The 18186-nt window shown below is 39.4% G+C and overlaps 2 protein-coding genes across 3 annotated transcripts; both read right to left on the bottom strand.

The window, feature by feature from the left end:
* Positions 1-3009: 3009 nt before the first annotated feature.
* On the bottom strand, positions 3010-3799 carry LOC104451939 (putative receptor-like protein kinase At3g47110). Its single transcript, XM_010066488.1, has 2 exons — positions 3457-3799; positions 3010-3356 (listed from the first exon to the last, which is right to left on the bottom strand). The coding sequence occupies exons 1-2, from the start codon at positions 3797-3799 to the stop codon at positions 3010-3012; spliced, it is 690 nt and encodes a 229-aa protein (XP_010064790.1).
* Positions 3800-12854: 9055 nt separating this feature from the next.
* On the bottom strand, positions 12855-17931 carry LOC104451937 (alpha-(1,4)-fucosyltransferase-like). Of its 2 annotated transcripts, XM_039315204.1 has the most exons (4): positions 17854-17913; positions 17541-17758; positions 13726-13899; positions 12855-13624 (listed from the first exon to the last, which is right to left on the bottom strand). In XM_039315204.1, the coding sequence occupies exons 1-4, from the start codon at positions 17855-17857 to the stop codon at positions 13055-13057; spliced, it is 966 nt and encodes a 321-aa protein (XP_039171138.1). In that variant the 5' UTR covers positions 17858-17913; the 3' UTR covers positions 12855-13054. The 2 variants fall into 2 exon arrangements, with proteins under 2 accessions (XP_039171138.1, XP_039171137.1); XM_039315203.1 differs by having other exon boundaries at positions 17541-17931.
* Positions 17932-18186: the final 255 nt, after the last annotated feature.

Raw genomic sequence — 18186 nt, 5'->3', positions numbered from 1 at the left:
ACTTAAGTGCCACTCCGGCGAAAATTCGGCCAAATGGCTGACGTGGCCATTTTCCGGCGAGTTTGGTTCAAAACGGCGTCGTTTTGCACGCTGACGTAGAGGAGAAAATGCAAAAATGACGCCGTTTCGTGTCTACGTGTAAATAATAATATAAAAATTAATTAAATTAGATTTAAAATTAATTTTATTTCAAATATTCAAAAATTTTAAAAATTAAGAAAAATTAAGAAAAATTTTAAAATTTTAAAAAATTTTAAAATTTTTTAAAAAAGGGAGGGGGACGTCGAAGGGGCGGCCGAGGGCTGAGCCCTCGCGCCGCCGCCTCCCCCTGTCACCGGGGAAGGGCCGGCGATGGAGGGGGAGGGTCGGCCGGGGTCGCCGACCCCGGCCGACCGACAAGGAGGGCTGTGAGTCCTCGCCGGATCGCAGCGAGGGCCGCGACCCTCGCCCCAGATCTGGGCGAGGGCTTGCGGGCCCTCGCCGCCGGCCAACCCTCCCCACTCCGTCTCCGACCCTTCCCGGCGGCGGTGAGGGCCCGCGAGTCCTCGCCCGGATCCGGGCGAGGGTCACAGCCCTCGCCGCGATCTGGCGAGGGCTCGCAGCCCTTGCCGTCGGTCGGCCGGGGCCGGTGACCCCGGCCGACCCTCCCCCTCCGTCGCCGGTCCTTCCCGGCGACGGCAGGAGGCGGCGGCGGCAAGGGCTCAGCCCTCAGCCGCCCCTTCGACCTCCCCCTCTTTTTTTATTTAATTTTTCTTAATTTTTAAATTTTTAAAATTTCTTGAATATTTTAAATAAAAGTAATTTTAAATCTAATTTAATTAATTTTTATATTATTATTTACACGTAGACACGAAACGACGTCGTTTTTGCATTTTCTCCGCCACGTCAGCGTGCAAAACGACGTCGTTTTGGACCAAACTCGCCGGAAAGTCGCCACGTCAGCCGTTTGACCGGATTTTCGCCGGAGTGGCACTTAAGTGTCCCATTTAACTTTAAAACTGGCACTTAAGTGTCCATCCGTGCCAAGTTATGGCACTTGAGCTGTACTTCTGCCTACAAACCTTAATGAACCTTGGGATATCAACCAGCCCTCGTGCCTCTTCCCCTGTTAATGCCAAATATTGGGTATAACCCTATCCATTGAATGTACGGCCCAACATGTCATCAAGTGCAATATCAATATCATAACACTCTTTCCCTTAAAGCTGTGAAGAAGAGATAACTTGAGTTTGTTCATCATCTTTTTCAAAGAATAGGTTTAACATAATAAATCCACCATTTTTCACAATGTCATTTACTTTGATTCAAGTACAATAATTGTATTGTTTCTCTTCAAATCATTTAGCTTGAATGCGATAAATGATTCTAAGCAAAAATTTTTGCTTAAAATGACAGACATTAAATCATTTATAACAGTTTGAAAGCATCCTGGGGCCTTTCTAGTAAAACATAATCATTCTCTACTCAAATAATCACCCCGGCACCCTGTCGAAGGTCGGGAAAGGTCCTATTTATTGAGGGTTGTGGCAAAGGGGCGTCACCACGCAATAATAGGCTATAGCGATGATATGGGGATGCAAATTTAGTAATCAGTAGCATATATAAGATGAATGTGTGCAAATGCATAAGAGAGTAACTCGTAAATGTGGTGCCAAGGCAATCCTAACTCTTCATAGAAGTAAATTCACCAGTCTAAATGGCCATCACAATTATTACGTGACACCTAGGCACCCGGCTGGCTAGAAATGGCAGAGGCTGAGAGTAATAAACCTCTTAAAATGGCAAGTACTCATGGAAAATAGGCTATTGTAGACTTTCTAATAGAGAACAGCGACGAGTGGAGGCGACACGGCGACGATGAGCTGAGCAGAAGCGCAACGGCGAGGGCGGGAGAGACAACCGACGCCCAGAGAGGAAGACTTCCAGACGATGACGCGTGATAAGAAAGCCACAATAAAATTTCGGATTAACAACACCAAAAATCTCAAATCGTTAACAGTAATACAAATGAATTTTTTGATTCATTAAATCAAAAAATTCAGTTTAGTATACCTATAATAAATTTATTTCAAGTTAATTTTTTATCTACCAAAAACTCCAAACCATATACTTGTGACGAATTTATCTTTCATTAATTTTCGTTAAATTTGATTAATATCATCAAAAATTACAAATCGGCATACATGTAATAAATGGATGCTAAAAACCCAAATTAGTCAAATCATCCAATTAAGCAATTTGACAATAAAATTTAACAAAACAAAAGGTAAATTTGTCATAAGTATACGATTTGAAGTTCTTTATAGTCAATAAATCAAGTTGGGTAAATTTATCACATATATATTAATTCGGGATTTTTCATGCCATTAATCCTAAAATTAATAATGATGTTATTGTTAGTTTTTTTAACTTATTTAAATTGTACAATTGAATTCTCAAATTTTTAACATCTAAGTGTATCACCTAAGATTTTATATTGTAAAAAAGATCATCTTCCCATTACAACAAAAATACAAAAGTACAAAAAAAAGCCGCCACCTAAAATCAACCTTGGCGAAATAAAATAATCTCATTGACTTTACTTTTACTTCTCCTATTAATCCACAATATGAATTATCATTTACAAATTAATAGGCATTGACATAATTTAATACCTTTTATAAGATACATCTGTACTTTATATTTCTCTACATCTATAAATCTATAAATATATATTAAAATAATGCATCTAAAGACAATTATTAGGGATGGACTTTAAGGGGAAAATTTGGAAACAGAAAATTCATATAAAGAGAAATGAGTTCGTAAAGAAGGGAGGGGGAATAGAGATGGAGATAGATTGCATAAATTTAACTAGCATATGAGTTTGGCTTTCGGCCAAGTGGAAAAGAGTTAAAACCAAGATCAAGAATAGTACCATCCAAATTTTTCTTATTCAAAAAGCAAAATTAATCTTAAGATAAAGATTAGTCCAAGTGTCGGGGAGTTGAACTTGCTTCAACCAAGCCTCTACTTGGATCCATACCTAGCCCGAATCTTATGCAATTCCTTGAGGGCTTCGGCCACGTCCATCCGATCTAGCGGTGACTCTATCGAACACGCAACTCCAATCCTTAAGACAGAGGCAACACAATCTCTCATCCTCTCAACATCATTCTCACTTTCTCCATTAAAAATGGCCGAGTCCACAATCTCCATTACTCGATCTGGCAAAGCCACCTTGACAAAGTTGTGGAGATTTAAATGGTCCTTGAAAGCCTCTTCTGTGGGTCTCCTCCTAATTAACATTTCCAATAAAACAATACCATAGCTATACACATCGCCTTGTGTGGATACCATGCCCCCCATGCCATACTCTAAAATAGTGTGCATCAAGCAATATACAATGAAAATAAATATTTCATCTAAAGGCCAACATAAATAAAACTTAGACAATTAATGAGAAAATTTGCTTACCTAGAGGGACATAGCCTACGGAACCCCTCACTGCCACTGAGCTGCTATGGTCGTCAATGTCCATGGCCTCTGTTGTCATGACAAAGCTAATCGTTGCTAGGCCGAAATCCCCAACTCGTCCCATCATCTCATTGTTTAGAAGGACGTTACTCGGCTTCAGATCTCCGTGTACAATCTTCAGGCTGCAATCCCTATGAAGATATTTGATTGCGGAAGCTGTGTCAATGGCAATGTCTATCCTTTGCATCAATCCCAAATGTATTGGCTTTCCATGTTCATGTTTATGATCAACGTTCTCTTCGTTTCCTTGTTGTATCAAATTCTCTAAGCTCCCATTAGCCATGTATTCGTACAATAGAGCTTTGAAATCATTGCCGTGATAGTCCACGCTTGAGCACATGTTCAACATCTTCACGAGATTTCAGTGTCTTATGGCCCCTAAGGTTCGACATTCCGAGATGATGCTCTTCAAAGCACCTCTATGGCCCAAGTTAAGCACTTTAGCCGCCACCCAGCCACCTTCTTGTGTGGTTGCTTTATAGACAATACCATATCTCCCTTTACTAATCACATTGTTTTTAGAGAATCCATCTGTGGCTCTGAAGAGGTCCTCATAAGAGACCATTGAAAAGTTGTGTTCAAATGGCAATTCAGTCGAAGAGGTATTTTTTTTTTCGAATTCTTTCTCCGGTACCAAAAGATAAATAGGCAAAGACACAGAATGAAATATGACAAGACAGCCACCACTGTTGCAATTACTCTAACCTTTTCAGTCTGTAATGGTTTGGAGGTATTCGATTTGCAAGAAGGAAGGTTTAGTTCTGCAATACCTCCACAAAGATTCTTATTCTAAAAAAAAGACACTACACTAGCATTGAGAAATATTCCTTGCTTCGGAACTTCTCCTTCAAGCTTGTTTGAAGATAGATTCAAGTACTTTAGATCAATAAGTTGAGCAAGAAAGCTCGGGATTTCACCAGATAAGTCGTTATGGGAAATATCCAACTCTTGTAAGCCCTTTAATGTACCTAAAGCTGGAGGAATTTCACCATGAAAGGAATTGACTGCTAACCTAAGCTGCTCCAATAGCAAGCACTTGCTCATGGAGCTAGGAATTGGTCCCGTGAGCTTATTGTAAGATAGATCTAGTTCGACAAGATTGGTCAAGGACCCAACTTGAGACGGAAGAGATCCACTCAACTGGTTATGCACTAAGCTAATCATAATCGATATGGTAGAAAGGCCAAGAACCTCCCATGGGATTGAACCACTTAGATTATTATTGGAAAGCTCAAGCTCGATTAGCTGCCTATAGTTACCAAGGCTCTGCGACATTTCCCCATAGAAGTTGTTCAACAGCAAGTGAAGGCGATTCAATAACGTCAAATTGCCGATCGATGACATAATCTCTCTTGTTAGCACGTTTCTACTTAAGTACAATTCATGCAAGTTATGAAGTGCTCCAATACAAGAGGGACCACGACCACCTAAAGAATTGTTTGATAAGTCAAGATAGGACAGGTTGAAGAGATTGCCAATAGCTGGAGGAATGGTTCCATACATTGTGTTGGACGACGTAGCAATTACTCTAATGCTATTGGAAAGATTGCCAATGGATCCGACAATTGACCTTCAAGAAAATTGTGGTCCACCACAAAATTTACCAGCCTTGAACAATTAGTCAATGAGGTAATGAAACTGAAGTCATCTTGCAACTAGTTAAAATCAAGTAACATTGCTTCGAGAGCTTTTAGCTTTCCAAGATTTGTGGGCATCGGTCCATGAAAACTATTATCGTCAAAGTAGATGTACCGAAGGCTGGAGGCATTCGATAAGGACAAAGGAATAATGCCAGTAAACAGATTATTATGAAAATCAAGATAACCGAGAGAAGGAAGAGTATCGCCGATACAAGGGGGAATGCTGCCTCTCAATTGATTGTCACCAGCACCAAAATAGATAATGCTAGATATGTTGAAGATTGCTGGAGGGATCTCACCGGTGAGTTGGTTAAACGCCAATTGAACAAACCTCAAACCACAAAGCTTGGACAATGTCTTGGGAATCTCTCCTTGCAACCCATTCGCCCCAACGGAAAGATCAAAAAGTTGGGAGAGATTTCCAATAGAATGAGGAATAGATCCTGTAAGACTATTTTTAGACAAATAGAAATACCGAAGCTTTGACAGAGAGCCAAGCTCATCAGGAATTTTGCCCACAAGTTGGTTATCGATGAGATTCAAAATCTCAAGGCTTGAGCACTGAGAAAGATTAGTAGGCATTGGTCCGTCAAATGAGTTGTTACTAAGAATGAGATGGCGAAGGCGAAACGAGTGGCCAATGCTTTGTGGAATTTCGCCATGAAAGCTATTGTTTAGTAGAACTAGGCGTCTCAAGAAAGAGAGGTTTCCGACATGAGGTGATAGAAGACCACCCAAGCCTTTTGATGTCAGGTTAAGGGACACGACCCTTTTAGGATGTTGTCTACCGCATACAACACCTTGCCACTCACAATGATGAGAAGAAGCATTCCACGAGCTTAGGATTCCAAGTAGATCCTCATCAACACTGTCTCTGAAGTAGATTAAAGTGAGTCGATCCGTATGGTTAGTTTCCATCACTGGGCTCGTCCATAATGGGAGATGGGCGCAGAAAAATAGGATCATAATTGCCATATGCTTTTCCATTGTGATTGGGTTATGTGTCCTAGAAGTTGCAAGCAAAGTCTCTTTCAGATTGAACTAAATAAGAAATGAAGACCTTCAAAAGCATATGTATTTCCATTGACCAAAATGAACCTTTTTATACGGCGAAACCCGACCCAATACGCAAGTTTAACCGAAACCAAGAGTTGGACTTTAAAAGTACTGCCGATTCGCCAAACCAAAGAAAGGTACATCAAAATGGAGGATTTGACAGCTGTGCAGTGACATGCGGGAAAGCCGTGCCGCGAAGAAAGGAAATCAAGAACGGATGTAGTCCTTGATTTTTGGCCATTTAAGAGAGACCTCCTATTTTTTTTTTTTTTTTTGTCGGTCCTACTCTAATCCTACTCCAACACTCACTCTCAAAGAGACCTCCTACTTGGTCGCGGGCAAAGCGTGCAATTCGTGCTGTGAATTTTTCACATCCAAAATGAATTATTTATTTGATAATACCTTGGTTTAGTTTAATTTTAGGCATAAGAAACACTTGAGCGTGTTGAGCAATTATAACTCCGTTTCTTCGATTATAGCAAATTTATGCCACTGGCTTTCCCTGTAGATGTAAATGCCGACAGTCGGATTGAATCACATAAACCTTTGGGTCTTTTCTTACTCATTTATTTTTTCAGTAATTTCACATTGATTTAATTACAAAATCCTCTTTTTACAAGAAGGTTTACTTCTCACCTGATATATTGTCACTCCGTGAGGCCAAAACCATCGGTTTTTAACATTATAGGCGTGAATTCCTCTTTGAGAAATGGTCAGTTGTGAACCCAATCAACAAACCAACCCATCGACTCTTCTGGGAATGTAGGTTCATGTTCATGAGGTAGACTGGAGACAGCCCAAAACACTTGTAACTCATAGATGTAAGCGATAGCTTTAATCGGTTCATTGCGTGAAATCATCAGATCAACCTGCCTTACCGAAGACGGAGAAAAACATTGATCCCTTCTCATCAATGAGAAGTAACGTCAAAACGGAAAATACAAATCTTATACAAATGTTGAAAGAAAAAATAAAGACCACACGCACAAGAACTTCCTCCATAAAACATTTATATGAGATAAAGCAGCCAATAAAGGAATGTTATAGACACATGCTTCTGTTCCAATGCGCTCTCGACTGATTTTAGCTGCAAGTGCATCTTTGACATCATTGGATGCGGCAGCTCTCTTCAGCTCTTCATCCAACGTAAATGTGAACCTTGCGCCTGAAATAAACACATGATTATGAACATGGAGGCACAAAGACGACCGGACAATCGATAATAAAACAGAAAGCTCCTTTTTGATCTCGCAAAACTCTAGTGCAAGTTAAAGAAAAATGAGCATCCACATCACATGGCAGAAGATTGAAAAGAAAAAAAAAGCTTCTTTGTAGGATGAGTTGCGAAAATGCAAGTTTCACAAAGCGAATCTAATGATGAAATCATTAAGCATTCCCAAATTCAGGGATTGGGAGGATGCAAGAGGATCCAAGAGTCTTTGAAAGAAAAGAATCATACATAAAGTACAAACAGTAGGCTCATGGTTCTAGCACACTCTATTGTATGTATATCTTTCATGCGATTGTTACTTTCTTGATTAAATCTTTACTTACCTATGCAGTCACATGTTTACCCTCGTAATACATCCATTTGTACAGAAAAAAGGAAGTGAATAGAAGGAGGACGGCATTTGTTTTATGCATGTGTACTAGACTGTCACATGCAACTCTTAACACGATTTCATGCAACTAGTCCAAAGGCAACAAGCTATGGCATTGACGAAGATACAATAGAACTTCCCATGTCTATATACATTATACATCCGTTTGTTCTACTAACAAACAAATAGCAATGGGTCGCATCATAAATGGTCTCGGGCACACTGAATAAGAATATCCAGAACTAAATAAACACAACAAACAGAAGCTCAACAAAATTTAAATAAAACAGCACCAAAGCGAACAGCACGAAGAACACGCAGGGGATCATCCAGAAACGTTTCCTTTGGGCCTAGAGGTGTCACAATTTTTCATGATTTAGGATCATCAATCCCTGTACAGTGATTTTTTAAAAAAAAAGTCAAAGATTTCATGAGAAAAGAGTCGAAAGCAATAGAGAAAAAAATTGCAATAGCTAGAACCGCCTACTCTCTTTGTCTAGGGTCACATATCGGCATTTCAATCATATATGCACATAAGGATGGGATCAAAAAAGAGTTTAGCAGGCACAAATATGAGGCCCGATTATTCTTATGGACCAAAGCAAAGTAATAAGAGCTAGAACGGCCACCGCATTACATGAAAATAGGATATGATTGAGTATTTCCAAGAAAATCGTTACACTCCAATTGTGCAAAATCGGTGCTGAACCGAACGAAAACAAGCTTCAAGGGACGGCTTCCATGTGCTTATTTGGCTTATTTCAAGCTTCATTGCAATGTCCATGTGTCACACCTTAGTGAAAGAGCCTAGCCATTAGCATTCTTATTGGAAAGCACCAATAATAATAATGATTAAAAAAAAAAAAAAACAAGCTGATGAAAAAGTCTTCACGCTGGACTGCTATGGTTCACGAGTAGCACTCGACAAATATATATATATATAAATCTTTATTTTGAACCCGTCCATACTAGGAGTTGGGCATAGAAAAACAGGAACATATTCACCATATGCTTTTCCAATTGTGGCTGGATTCTGTGTCCTAACAAGTGGAAAGCAAAGTCTCTTCCAAATTGCATTGAATAAGAAATGAAGACCTTTAAAAGTATATGCGTTTCCACTAATCAAAAGACACCTTACACGGCAAAACCCAACTCGATTGGATAACTTTGCAAGTTTAACCAAGACCAAGACCAAGACTAAGATTTGGACTCTAAAAGACACCTTCTTTACGCTGGATTGCTATGGTTCACAAGAAGCACTCGACCAAAAAAAAAAAGATAAATCTTTATTTTGAACTCATCCATACTGGGAGTTGGGCATAGAAAAATAGGAACATAATCACCATATGCTTTTCCAGTCATGACTGGGTTCTATGTCCTAACAAGTTGCAAGCTAAGGGCATGTTTATTTTTACTCCAAATAGTATCTGATTATATTATTTTGTTCCCTAGAACAAAAAAAAAAAAATGCATTTGGTAAATTTCCCGGGAACAAAAAAATAGTTTTTTTGTTCCCGAAAGTAAATTTGGAACAGATCAAGAAGTAGAAAAATTTGCTTCTTGTTCCCGAAAATAATTTCTAGAATCAGTTTCTATTTTTTTCTTTTCTTCTATTTTTTTTCTCTTCTCTTCCCTTTGACCAGTTGTCGGCCAGACAAGAGCTGGTGACCTCGCCAGAGCATCACCGGCCCTCGGCCCGAGCCTCGCCGTGGCTGGGCTAGGCACGACCTCGCCTTGGCTGGGTTGGGCTAGGCGAGGCCGACCTCGCTCGACTCGCCTTGACCAGGCTCGCCTTCAGCGAACTCGCCAGACCTCGCCCTAACTTGGTGAGGCTCGACAAGCTCGCTGAACTCGCCCGCCAAGTCACCGGTCACCGGCCACGGCGGTGGCCGGCGACCGGCTACAAAGAAGGAGGAGGAAGAAGAGAAAAAGAGAAAAATATATATAATAAAAGTATTTAAAAATTAAGAATTTTACCAAACGCATTTTTATATTGTAAGTAGAAATTTCGGACAGTTATTAAATGCGTTTTTTTACTCATAAATTATTCCCAGGAGCAAAATCAGAAAAAATCATTTCTGATCAAAAATTGTTCCCCGAAGCAAAATGGTTACCAAACGTGGCCTAAGTCTCTTCCAGATTGAATTGAATAAGAAATGAAGACCTTCAAAAGCATATGCATTTCCATTGATCAAAAGACACCCTCTTACACGGCGAAACCCAACCCGATTGTATAAATTTGCAAGTTTGACCAAGACCAAGACCAACAGTCGGACTCAAAAAGTACTGCAAATTGGCCAAACCAAAGAAAGGGGCATTCACATACTTGTCTAATTTTATATTCGCAACAACTGGAAAGCCCTGCCGAGAAGAAAGGAAATCAAGAGCAAATGAGGTCCTTGATTTTCGGCCGCTTCAAAGAGAGCTCCTATTTGGTCGCGATCAAAGCGTGTAATTTGTGCTTTGAGTTATTTACATCTAAAATGTGTTGTTTATTTGTTAATACCCTGGGTTTGGGTCTAATTTAGACATGCAAAACGCTCGAACAAGTTAAGTAATTGTAACTCCAATTCTCCGATTATAGTAAATTTTTGCTACTAGTTCTCCTCGTGAATGTAGCTACGGACACAGAATGAATCGAGTAAATTTTTGGGGTCCTTTATTGTTCCTCATTTATTTCTTTGTTGATTTCACATTCAATCCATGTAAATCTTTGGGGTCCTTTATTGTTCCTCATTTATTTCTTCGTTGATTTCGCATTCAATTCACGTAAATTTTTGGAGTCCTTTATTGTTCCTCATTTATTTCTTCGTTGATTTCGCATTCAAATTATTCAATCCACGTAAATCTTTGGGGTCCTTTATTATGCCTCGTATATTTCTCCGGTGATTGCGCAATGACTTAACAGCAAGATCTTGATTAGCTTCCACGTTCATTAATTTTACGACAAGGTTTACTTCTCATATGATATATAGTCACTTCATGGGTCCTAAACAATCGCTTTTCAACATTATAGGTGTGAATTGCTTTTTGAGAAAGGGTCAATTTTGAACCCAAAGGAATTGCTCAGGAAAAGAAAGAGCTATAGATATGGGGGATTACAGATGGCAAATCATAACTTGCTTTAGAAAAGAAGAGAAGAGACGAAGAAAGAACGGGCGGATGCCTACCGTTGGTCTTTTGACTCATGTCAATTGCGCTTCAAGAAATGGTCAGTTGTGAACCCGAAGGAAGACCATTGCTTAGCTTTCAATTCCCTATTACCATCAAATGAAATGTGAATTACCCATCTTGAAAGGTCTTCTGCTCAAGAAAGGGAAGAGCTATCAATTTAGTGGATTAATAGATGGCGAATCAGATCTTGCTTTAGAAAAACGAGAGAAAAGACGAAGAAATAACATGCGGATGCCTATTGCACGTCTTTTGTCGTGTGAATTGCTCTTTGAAAAAGGGTCAGTTGTGAACCCAAAGGAAGACCACTACTTAACTTTCAATTCCCTCTTACCATCACATGAAATGTGAATAACCTGTCTTGAAAGATGTTCTGCTTAAGAAAGGGAAGAGCTATCGATTTGGCTGATTAACATATGGCAAATCGAAGCTTGCTTAGCAAAAGAAGAGAAGAGACAAAAAAAAAAAAAAAAAAAAAAAGGAACAGGCAAATGCCTACCGAGTCATTTCATCTCGTTCCCAAAAAAAAGGGATGATCTCTCGTGATAATAACCATCTAAAGTGTAATAAGAATTTCACGATATTCATAAAGGAAAATGACACAAACGTCGTTAAACTTTTGGTCTAATGCACAATTTTATAATTTATTTAATATGATCCCAAAACTTTAATCTAATGTGTAATGTCATCATTGATCTTTTAATTTATTTAACGTGGTTTCTACACCACGGTCTAATGTTCAATATGGTCTTTGAATCTTTCGACATTTTCATGTAGTCTAAAAAATACATTTAAACATTTACTAATAGTTCAAGAACCACATTAAATAAATTAAAAGTTTAGAACAACATCGTATATTAAATCAAAATTCAGAGACCATATTGCACAAATTAAAAATTCATTGACAACATTACATATTTGACCAAAGTTAAGAGTCCATTTGTACTATTATCTTGTATTAATAACAATTAGATGTATGCAGATATATGCAAGTGTTGTCTACCGACAAGGCAACAACTTCTCAAGAGGATAGAGTAAAAGTCCTAAAACCCTAAAAAAGTTGTTTTTACTAGTTCTCAACAACTTTCAATGAGGTTCGATAATAATTCTTGGAGTAGCATATATTAAGCATCTAATTGTTACTGTAGATCCTACTCCAATCAATGAGAGCCACAAGAAAGATCTCGCATAAGGGCGTGTCTGAATAGGTAAGTAAACGTGTTTTAAATGTTTTTATCTCCAAACATCTAAAACTCTCACAACAAGTAATATATTATCACCTAGATTCACACACAATTTGTTTCATTTTTTTTTTAAAAGAATGGGATAATATTTTAAATTTAATGGAAATATTAAAAAAAAAAAGTATTTATTACTCTTTACTTGATCCTAAACAAATAAGGCCTAAGTCAACAAGAAAGAAATAGCAATAAGCTTCGGTAGTGTAATATAAACTACGTTCCTCTTTGAACCTTTTAATTTCTAGGTAAACTTTAAAAACTTAAGTGTACTAAAAATGCACTAAATGTTCTCAAAATAGTTATTAATATCTGTTTAGTGGAAAAATGGGCCCAGTAAAAGATGGAATTCTCTCAATTGTTTCGCACCATCAACCCATAAAAGTAGGTGTACATGATATGAATGTACAACCCATCGAAAGGACAGAATACATCTCCACATAAACGTGAACTCCCCTCATTACCGTCCGTGCAACTCTCACCGCATACGGCTAGAACCCCCCTCAGTGCGACTGTCACTACATACGGCTCAAACCCCTCTTATTACCATCCGTGCGACTCTCACCACATACGGGTCACATGAAGACTCCTAAATCCATCCTAAGCCCTTTCACAGGATTGGAGAGAAGTCCAAACACAAAGATCATGACGACTTTGTATTCATTAATATGACTTTGTTAGTGGCCTGTTTACATCAATGTCTAATCTACCGTCTCCTCATATATCCATCTCTCTTTATATATGTCGATGACCATGGACTAAACTTATAAAACACCGCACATCATTGGGATGATAAGGGAAAAAAAACGGGTGTTAAAAAAGAATCAGCTCTTCATAAAGCTCTCGCGTTCCTGCCACCTTTTTTGCTAATGAACTCACATAACCGGCACGGCAAGGTGTTGAGGCTTGCCGCACGTGTGTTTCCATAATTACCTAATACACCACATCTTCTCCATGCATGGTATTCGGCGTACGGCACCAGATCATTCGCGAGGGACTTCACGAAAGTTGCCAATTCCTCCATGGAGCTAAACTTGTTCCCGTCTATGATCGAATGCGGAGGAACAAAGTCCATGACGTTGGGGGCACCGAAATAGATGGGGACTGCCCCGGCATCCAGAGCATAAAATAGTTTCTCTGTCACGTAACTTTCCGTCCAAGTGTTCTCGATTGCGAGAACAAACTTATAATGAGACATGGCGCAGTGCAAATGGTCCCACCATTTTGGAGTGACACTGACATCGTTGGCACACTCAAGATAGAAAGAAAGTGTCTTGTCGAGACCGCCGACATTGTTTAAGCACTTGCCAAATGAATGGTGAGGCAGCAACTTGAGGAGATTTTTTGCAAGTCCGTTCCTTTGAGGAAGGCAGCGAGAGGAAGACCAATAAACCAGCGTCTCCTGGGGTGCAAAAACAAAATCTAATAAATTTAAGGGATCATAAGTTAATAAACAGAGAATCAAGATAAGACTCAAGAGAGACTAACGAGATGATCGCTCACATGGTCCTTATAAGAAGACACGTGGTAATTTCGACCATTGTGGAAAAGTGATCCAGCATAGGTTGACTGGACATCGTCTTTTGCATGGTAACTGATGAAGATATCTTCTCGGCCAGATCTCCTTCGTCCAGCCTCCAGATCCATGTATACACGTAGTGGATCTCCATTGCGCCTCTGATATTAGCATGTTCAGTGAGAGAAGATGCTCTCAATTAAAGCAGCGGCAGCGGCGGCAGCAGCAGCATGTAAAACAAATTTCACGGAAGCAGATATCAACTGGGAAAATTATAGAAATCCATTCAGTCTAAGCATATAAGCTGATTTTGGGCTGTGCCCGTGAAATAATTTAAGTAGAGTGATTATTACCAAAAAGCAAAAACGATCAAGACAAACAGCAACAAGAAAGAGACATGAGAATCTGTAAGTGTAGAAGCATGAACCACCCATCTGACTAGGAAAAAAAACCATCCGCCACAGAAATTGATGCAGTATAACATGAGGATTTCACGAATAACTGTTTCCTATTCCATAACAAATGTCTACACAGCAGGGCAATTTCTTCTCGCCTTTTATTGGGGGACCTAAATATGACAACAACATGGCAAAGTGGGGGGGAATAAAAAGGTCGAAGATTTCATGAGAAAAGAGTCGAGAACAATAGGAAAAAACAATTTGCAATAGCTAGAACCACCTAGTCTCTATTTCCAGGGTCACATATCAGCATTTAAATCGTATATTTGCACATGCACATATAGATGGATGGGACCCAAAAAGAGTTTTAGCAGGCACAAAGAGGAGGCTCGATAGTTTTTATGGACAAAAGCAAAGGAAAAAGAGCTATGAAAGGCACCGTGTTACATAAAAATAGGATAAGAATGAGGATTTCCAAGAAAATTGGTAAGCTCCAATTGTGCAAATTTGGAGCTGAACCAAACAAGAACAAGCTTCAATGGACAGCTTCCATTTGCTTATTTTTCAAGCTTCATTGCAATGTCCATGTGTCACACTTTAGTAAAAGAGCCTAGCCAGTAGCATCCTTATGGGAGAGCACCAATAAAAGAAAAACAAGTCGATGAAAAAATCTTTATGTTGGACTGCTCTAGTTCACAAGTAGCACTCGGCCAAAGGAAAAAAAAAATCAACTCAATTGGAAACTGAACCAAAGAATAGCTCACAACAAAGGCAGCCTAAACCACTAGGACCTCTATCTACAAGATTGACCAAAGGTGATTTCAAGATCACATACGTGGCTATTTTAACTTGACCACAGGCACGTTGCAATCTCAGACCAAGACCAAGTTCATATGACATTATTTTGACAAAACTAAAAGCCAGTAGTACAAATCCCTTGGTCTGAATTATTCAAGACTTTATAAGTTCAGTGGGTTGGCTCAAGGGCCTTGTGCTACTGTGCCATACAATTCAAGACCATTCAACGATCCAACCTTTTAAAGCTTTTGGTAGTACTAAACTAGTTAGAAGTGGTTGGGACCAAGGACTAGGCAACTGGTTCAGCATCATTTTGCCCATGACGCAATAATTCTTCACAAGAAGCATACAGGGTTGTTGCTCAACCTAAGATGCAATCTTCTTCACTTCAAGATGAATATTAACCAGCAAATAATCATGTTAATTGAGAAGATGCAACTTCATGATGATTCAAACTGGGTTTCGCACTTGGTTCACTTTCCAAAAATTCTTTGCCAGTAGACAAGACAAAAAAAACTAACAAATTCCCTGTTGTTAGGACATGTTTTGAATTGGATGACATGAATAATGGGCCTTCCTTAAATGCTGAAATGATAGGTTTTACCAAAAGGATAGCATGGGAGAGAGTCTTCTATTTATCTAAAGGAAGGGAGGTTGCACTTTGACAAGCGCTCTCCACAATGTTCAATTTATTATATACTTATCTTCTAATCCAATACCATTGTCAAATGACTAAAATCCCAGATGGAATTCTGCGAAATCACACCAAAGTGTGAAGTATGTGGCCAGCAGCCTGGCGAGGTTTCCAGGTTAAAATTACTTCAGCTCGTAGACTTTGTCCCCCCACTCAAAACAAAGCGGGATTACCATGCCTGCTAGAAATGACACTGTGCTTGCAGGATTCACATTTCAGCCATCTAATACTCTTGTAATACATTGCTAACTGTCCTGGAAGGACATGTTCGTGCCCAGCAATGGACATTTTTTCAGATGTAGAATGATGATAATCCTTCCCCAAAAAGATATGGCACTCTGATTTGATTCTAATTCTCCAGAACTTACAGATTTGGTTAGAACAAAACATGATGCCTTCGTAATTTAGACTTGATCTGGAATATGGATACATTAAACAAATACAAGATAATGAATCCCAATACAAATATTGGGTAACCTTATCAATGAATGTTCTACCCAACATGTCATCAAGAGCAATATCGATATCATAACATTTTCCCTAGAAGCTGTAAAGATGAGAAAACGTGAGTTTGTTCATCATCTTCTTCAAAGAATAGGTTTAACACGATAAATCCACCAATTTCACAATGTCATTCACATTGATTCAAGTGCAATAATTGTACCCATTCTCTACAAATCACTTCCAGCTTTAACATGATAAATGATTCTGAGCAAAAATTTTGCTATAAATGACAGATAATAAATCATTTATAACAGTTTGAAAGCATCTAGGGGGCTTTCCAGGAACATATGATCATTCTCTACTCAAATAATTACCCCGGCACCTCGTTGAAGCTTGGGAAAGGTCCTATTTATTGAGGGTTGTAGTAAAGGGGCATCACCGCCCAATAACAGGTCATAATGATGGTATGGGGATGCAAATTTAGTAATCAATAGCATATATAATGTGAATGTGTGCATATCAACAAGAGAGTAACTCATAAATGTGGTGCCAAGGGAATCCTGACTCTTCATAGAAGTAATTCACCTGTCTAAATGTCACTCACTAATATTACGTGACATGTAAGGGCACCCAACTGGCTCAAGATGGCAGCAGCTGAGAGTAATAAACCACCAAAAGCAGCGAGTAATCATAGAAAATAGGCTATTATAGACTTGTTGAAAGAGTACATCTTCTTGGTTTTGTTTTGTATTTAGGTAAATTTCACGTGGATTAGGAAAACATCTTACTTCACTGGCTATTAGTGTTGACTGTCGAGGCAATTGCCAGAAAAACTAGCAGATGCCTATTTTTCCCCAAAACAGCCTTCGAAATTATGAAGTTCACATTACTGTTGTAACTTGTAACACTAAATCTATTAAAAAAAAGACTATCAAATCAACCATTAGCATTCTTAAACTTAAAGATTTGTTACTTGCATCGCCATAAAGTTAAACCCCCCCCCCAAGTGGTTTTTGGTCATATTCCATCGGTGGAGAATCAATCAGGTTCCTATCCCACTCGTCCCTTTATCTATTTATGATTGGGGCAACAATAACGCCCAATGACTAAATAATCAAAAGAATGCAGTCTCAATCCCAGTACTTTAACAAACAAGGGAACCACAACGATAAAGACCTCGATTAGTTGATGTTCCTACTGATTGTAGAAACAAAACTTCATAAGTAATAACAAAAGCAAGGCATTTTCTACAATTTGCACTACAAAGAAACAAGAACCCCCAGTCAAACAAAGAAAAAACTGTGTTTTATGGGAAGGGAAAAGTAAGAACTTGAACTAATTATAACTAAACATGTAATTGGGTAAAATATCTCAGAAGAAACACAAAACAACATGCTTTTACACGATTGGTACTGCAAAAGAACTTAAAAGGCGCATCGAAGCGAACAGCACTACCAAATACACCAACCTTATCACGGACCCAGCCACCAGCCACCCGCAGCCGGGTAGAGAGATCGAAATGGCCAACGGTGGCGAGAAGCCTATCGAAGATCATCTTCTCCTTCTCTGTCAAATCGATCTTTTCCTTCACTCGCACCACCGGCGAATTCGTCGACATCGATTTGCAACTCAAGAGCCCTGCTGTTTTAGCCGGGTTTCGCGCCTTAAGAGGACTCCAAACGCTTCCTAAAGCAAGAGAATCGCAACTACGGACGATGCTTCCAAGAAAAAGACATGAACTGTTGCCGTTCAATGAGGACGCTCTCATTTTCCCCACTCACTCATGCTGGAAACGTCCTCGCTTCAGTTCACTCAGTTTTTCCCTTCCGTTGCGAGGAGAATTCGGCGCTCAGCATGAATATGGCGAGAAAATATTCAGTGGTTCATTCGCGCCACGTCATCTGCTGACGTGGCGCGCACATACCACCCAGCTTTTGACACCTGTCCTGGGGGACCCGCTGGAAAATGAAAAGACTCGCTCAGCTCGGCTCGTTTCGGCTCGGCGTGGGACCCACAATCTGGTCAGACTGAGGAGAAAATCAGGCGCCATTTTAAAAAAATTTCGGACTTGAGCGAGGTTTTCTCCTTCTTCTCTTTCTTCGCACCTCTCACTC

This window comes from Eucalyptus grandis, chromosome 6 (assembly GCF_016545825.1).
Source record: "Eucalyptus grandis isolate ANBG69807.140 chromosome 6, ASM1654582v1, whole genome shotgun sequence".
NCBI lineage: Eukaryota > Viridiplantae > Streptophyta > Magnoliopsida > Myrtales > Myrtaceae > Eucalyptus > Eucalyptus grandis.
Note: the sequence above shows the minus strand (reverse complement) of the source record. Positions and strands in the feature narration are given on the sequence as shown.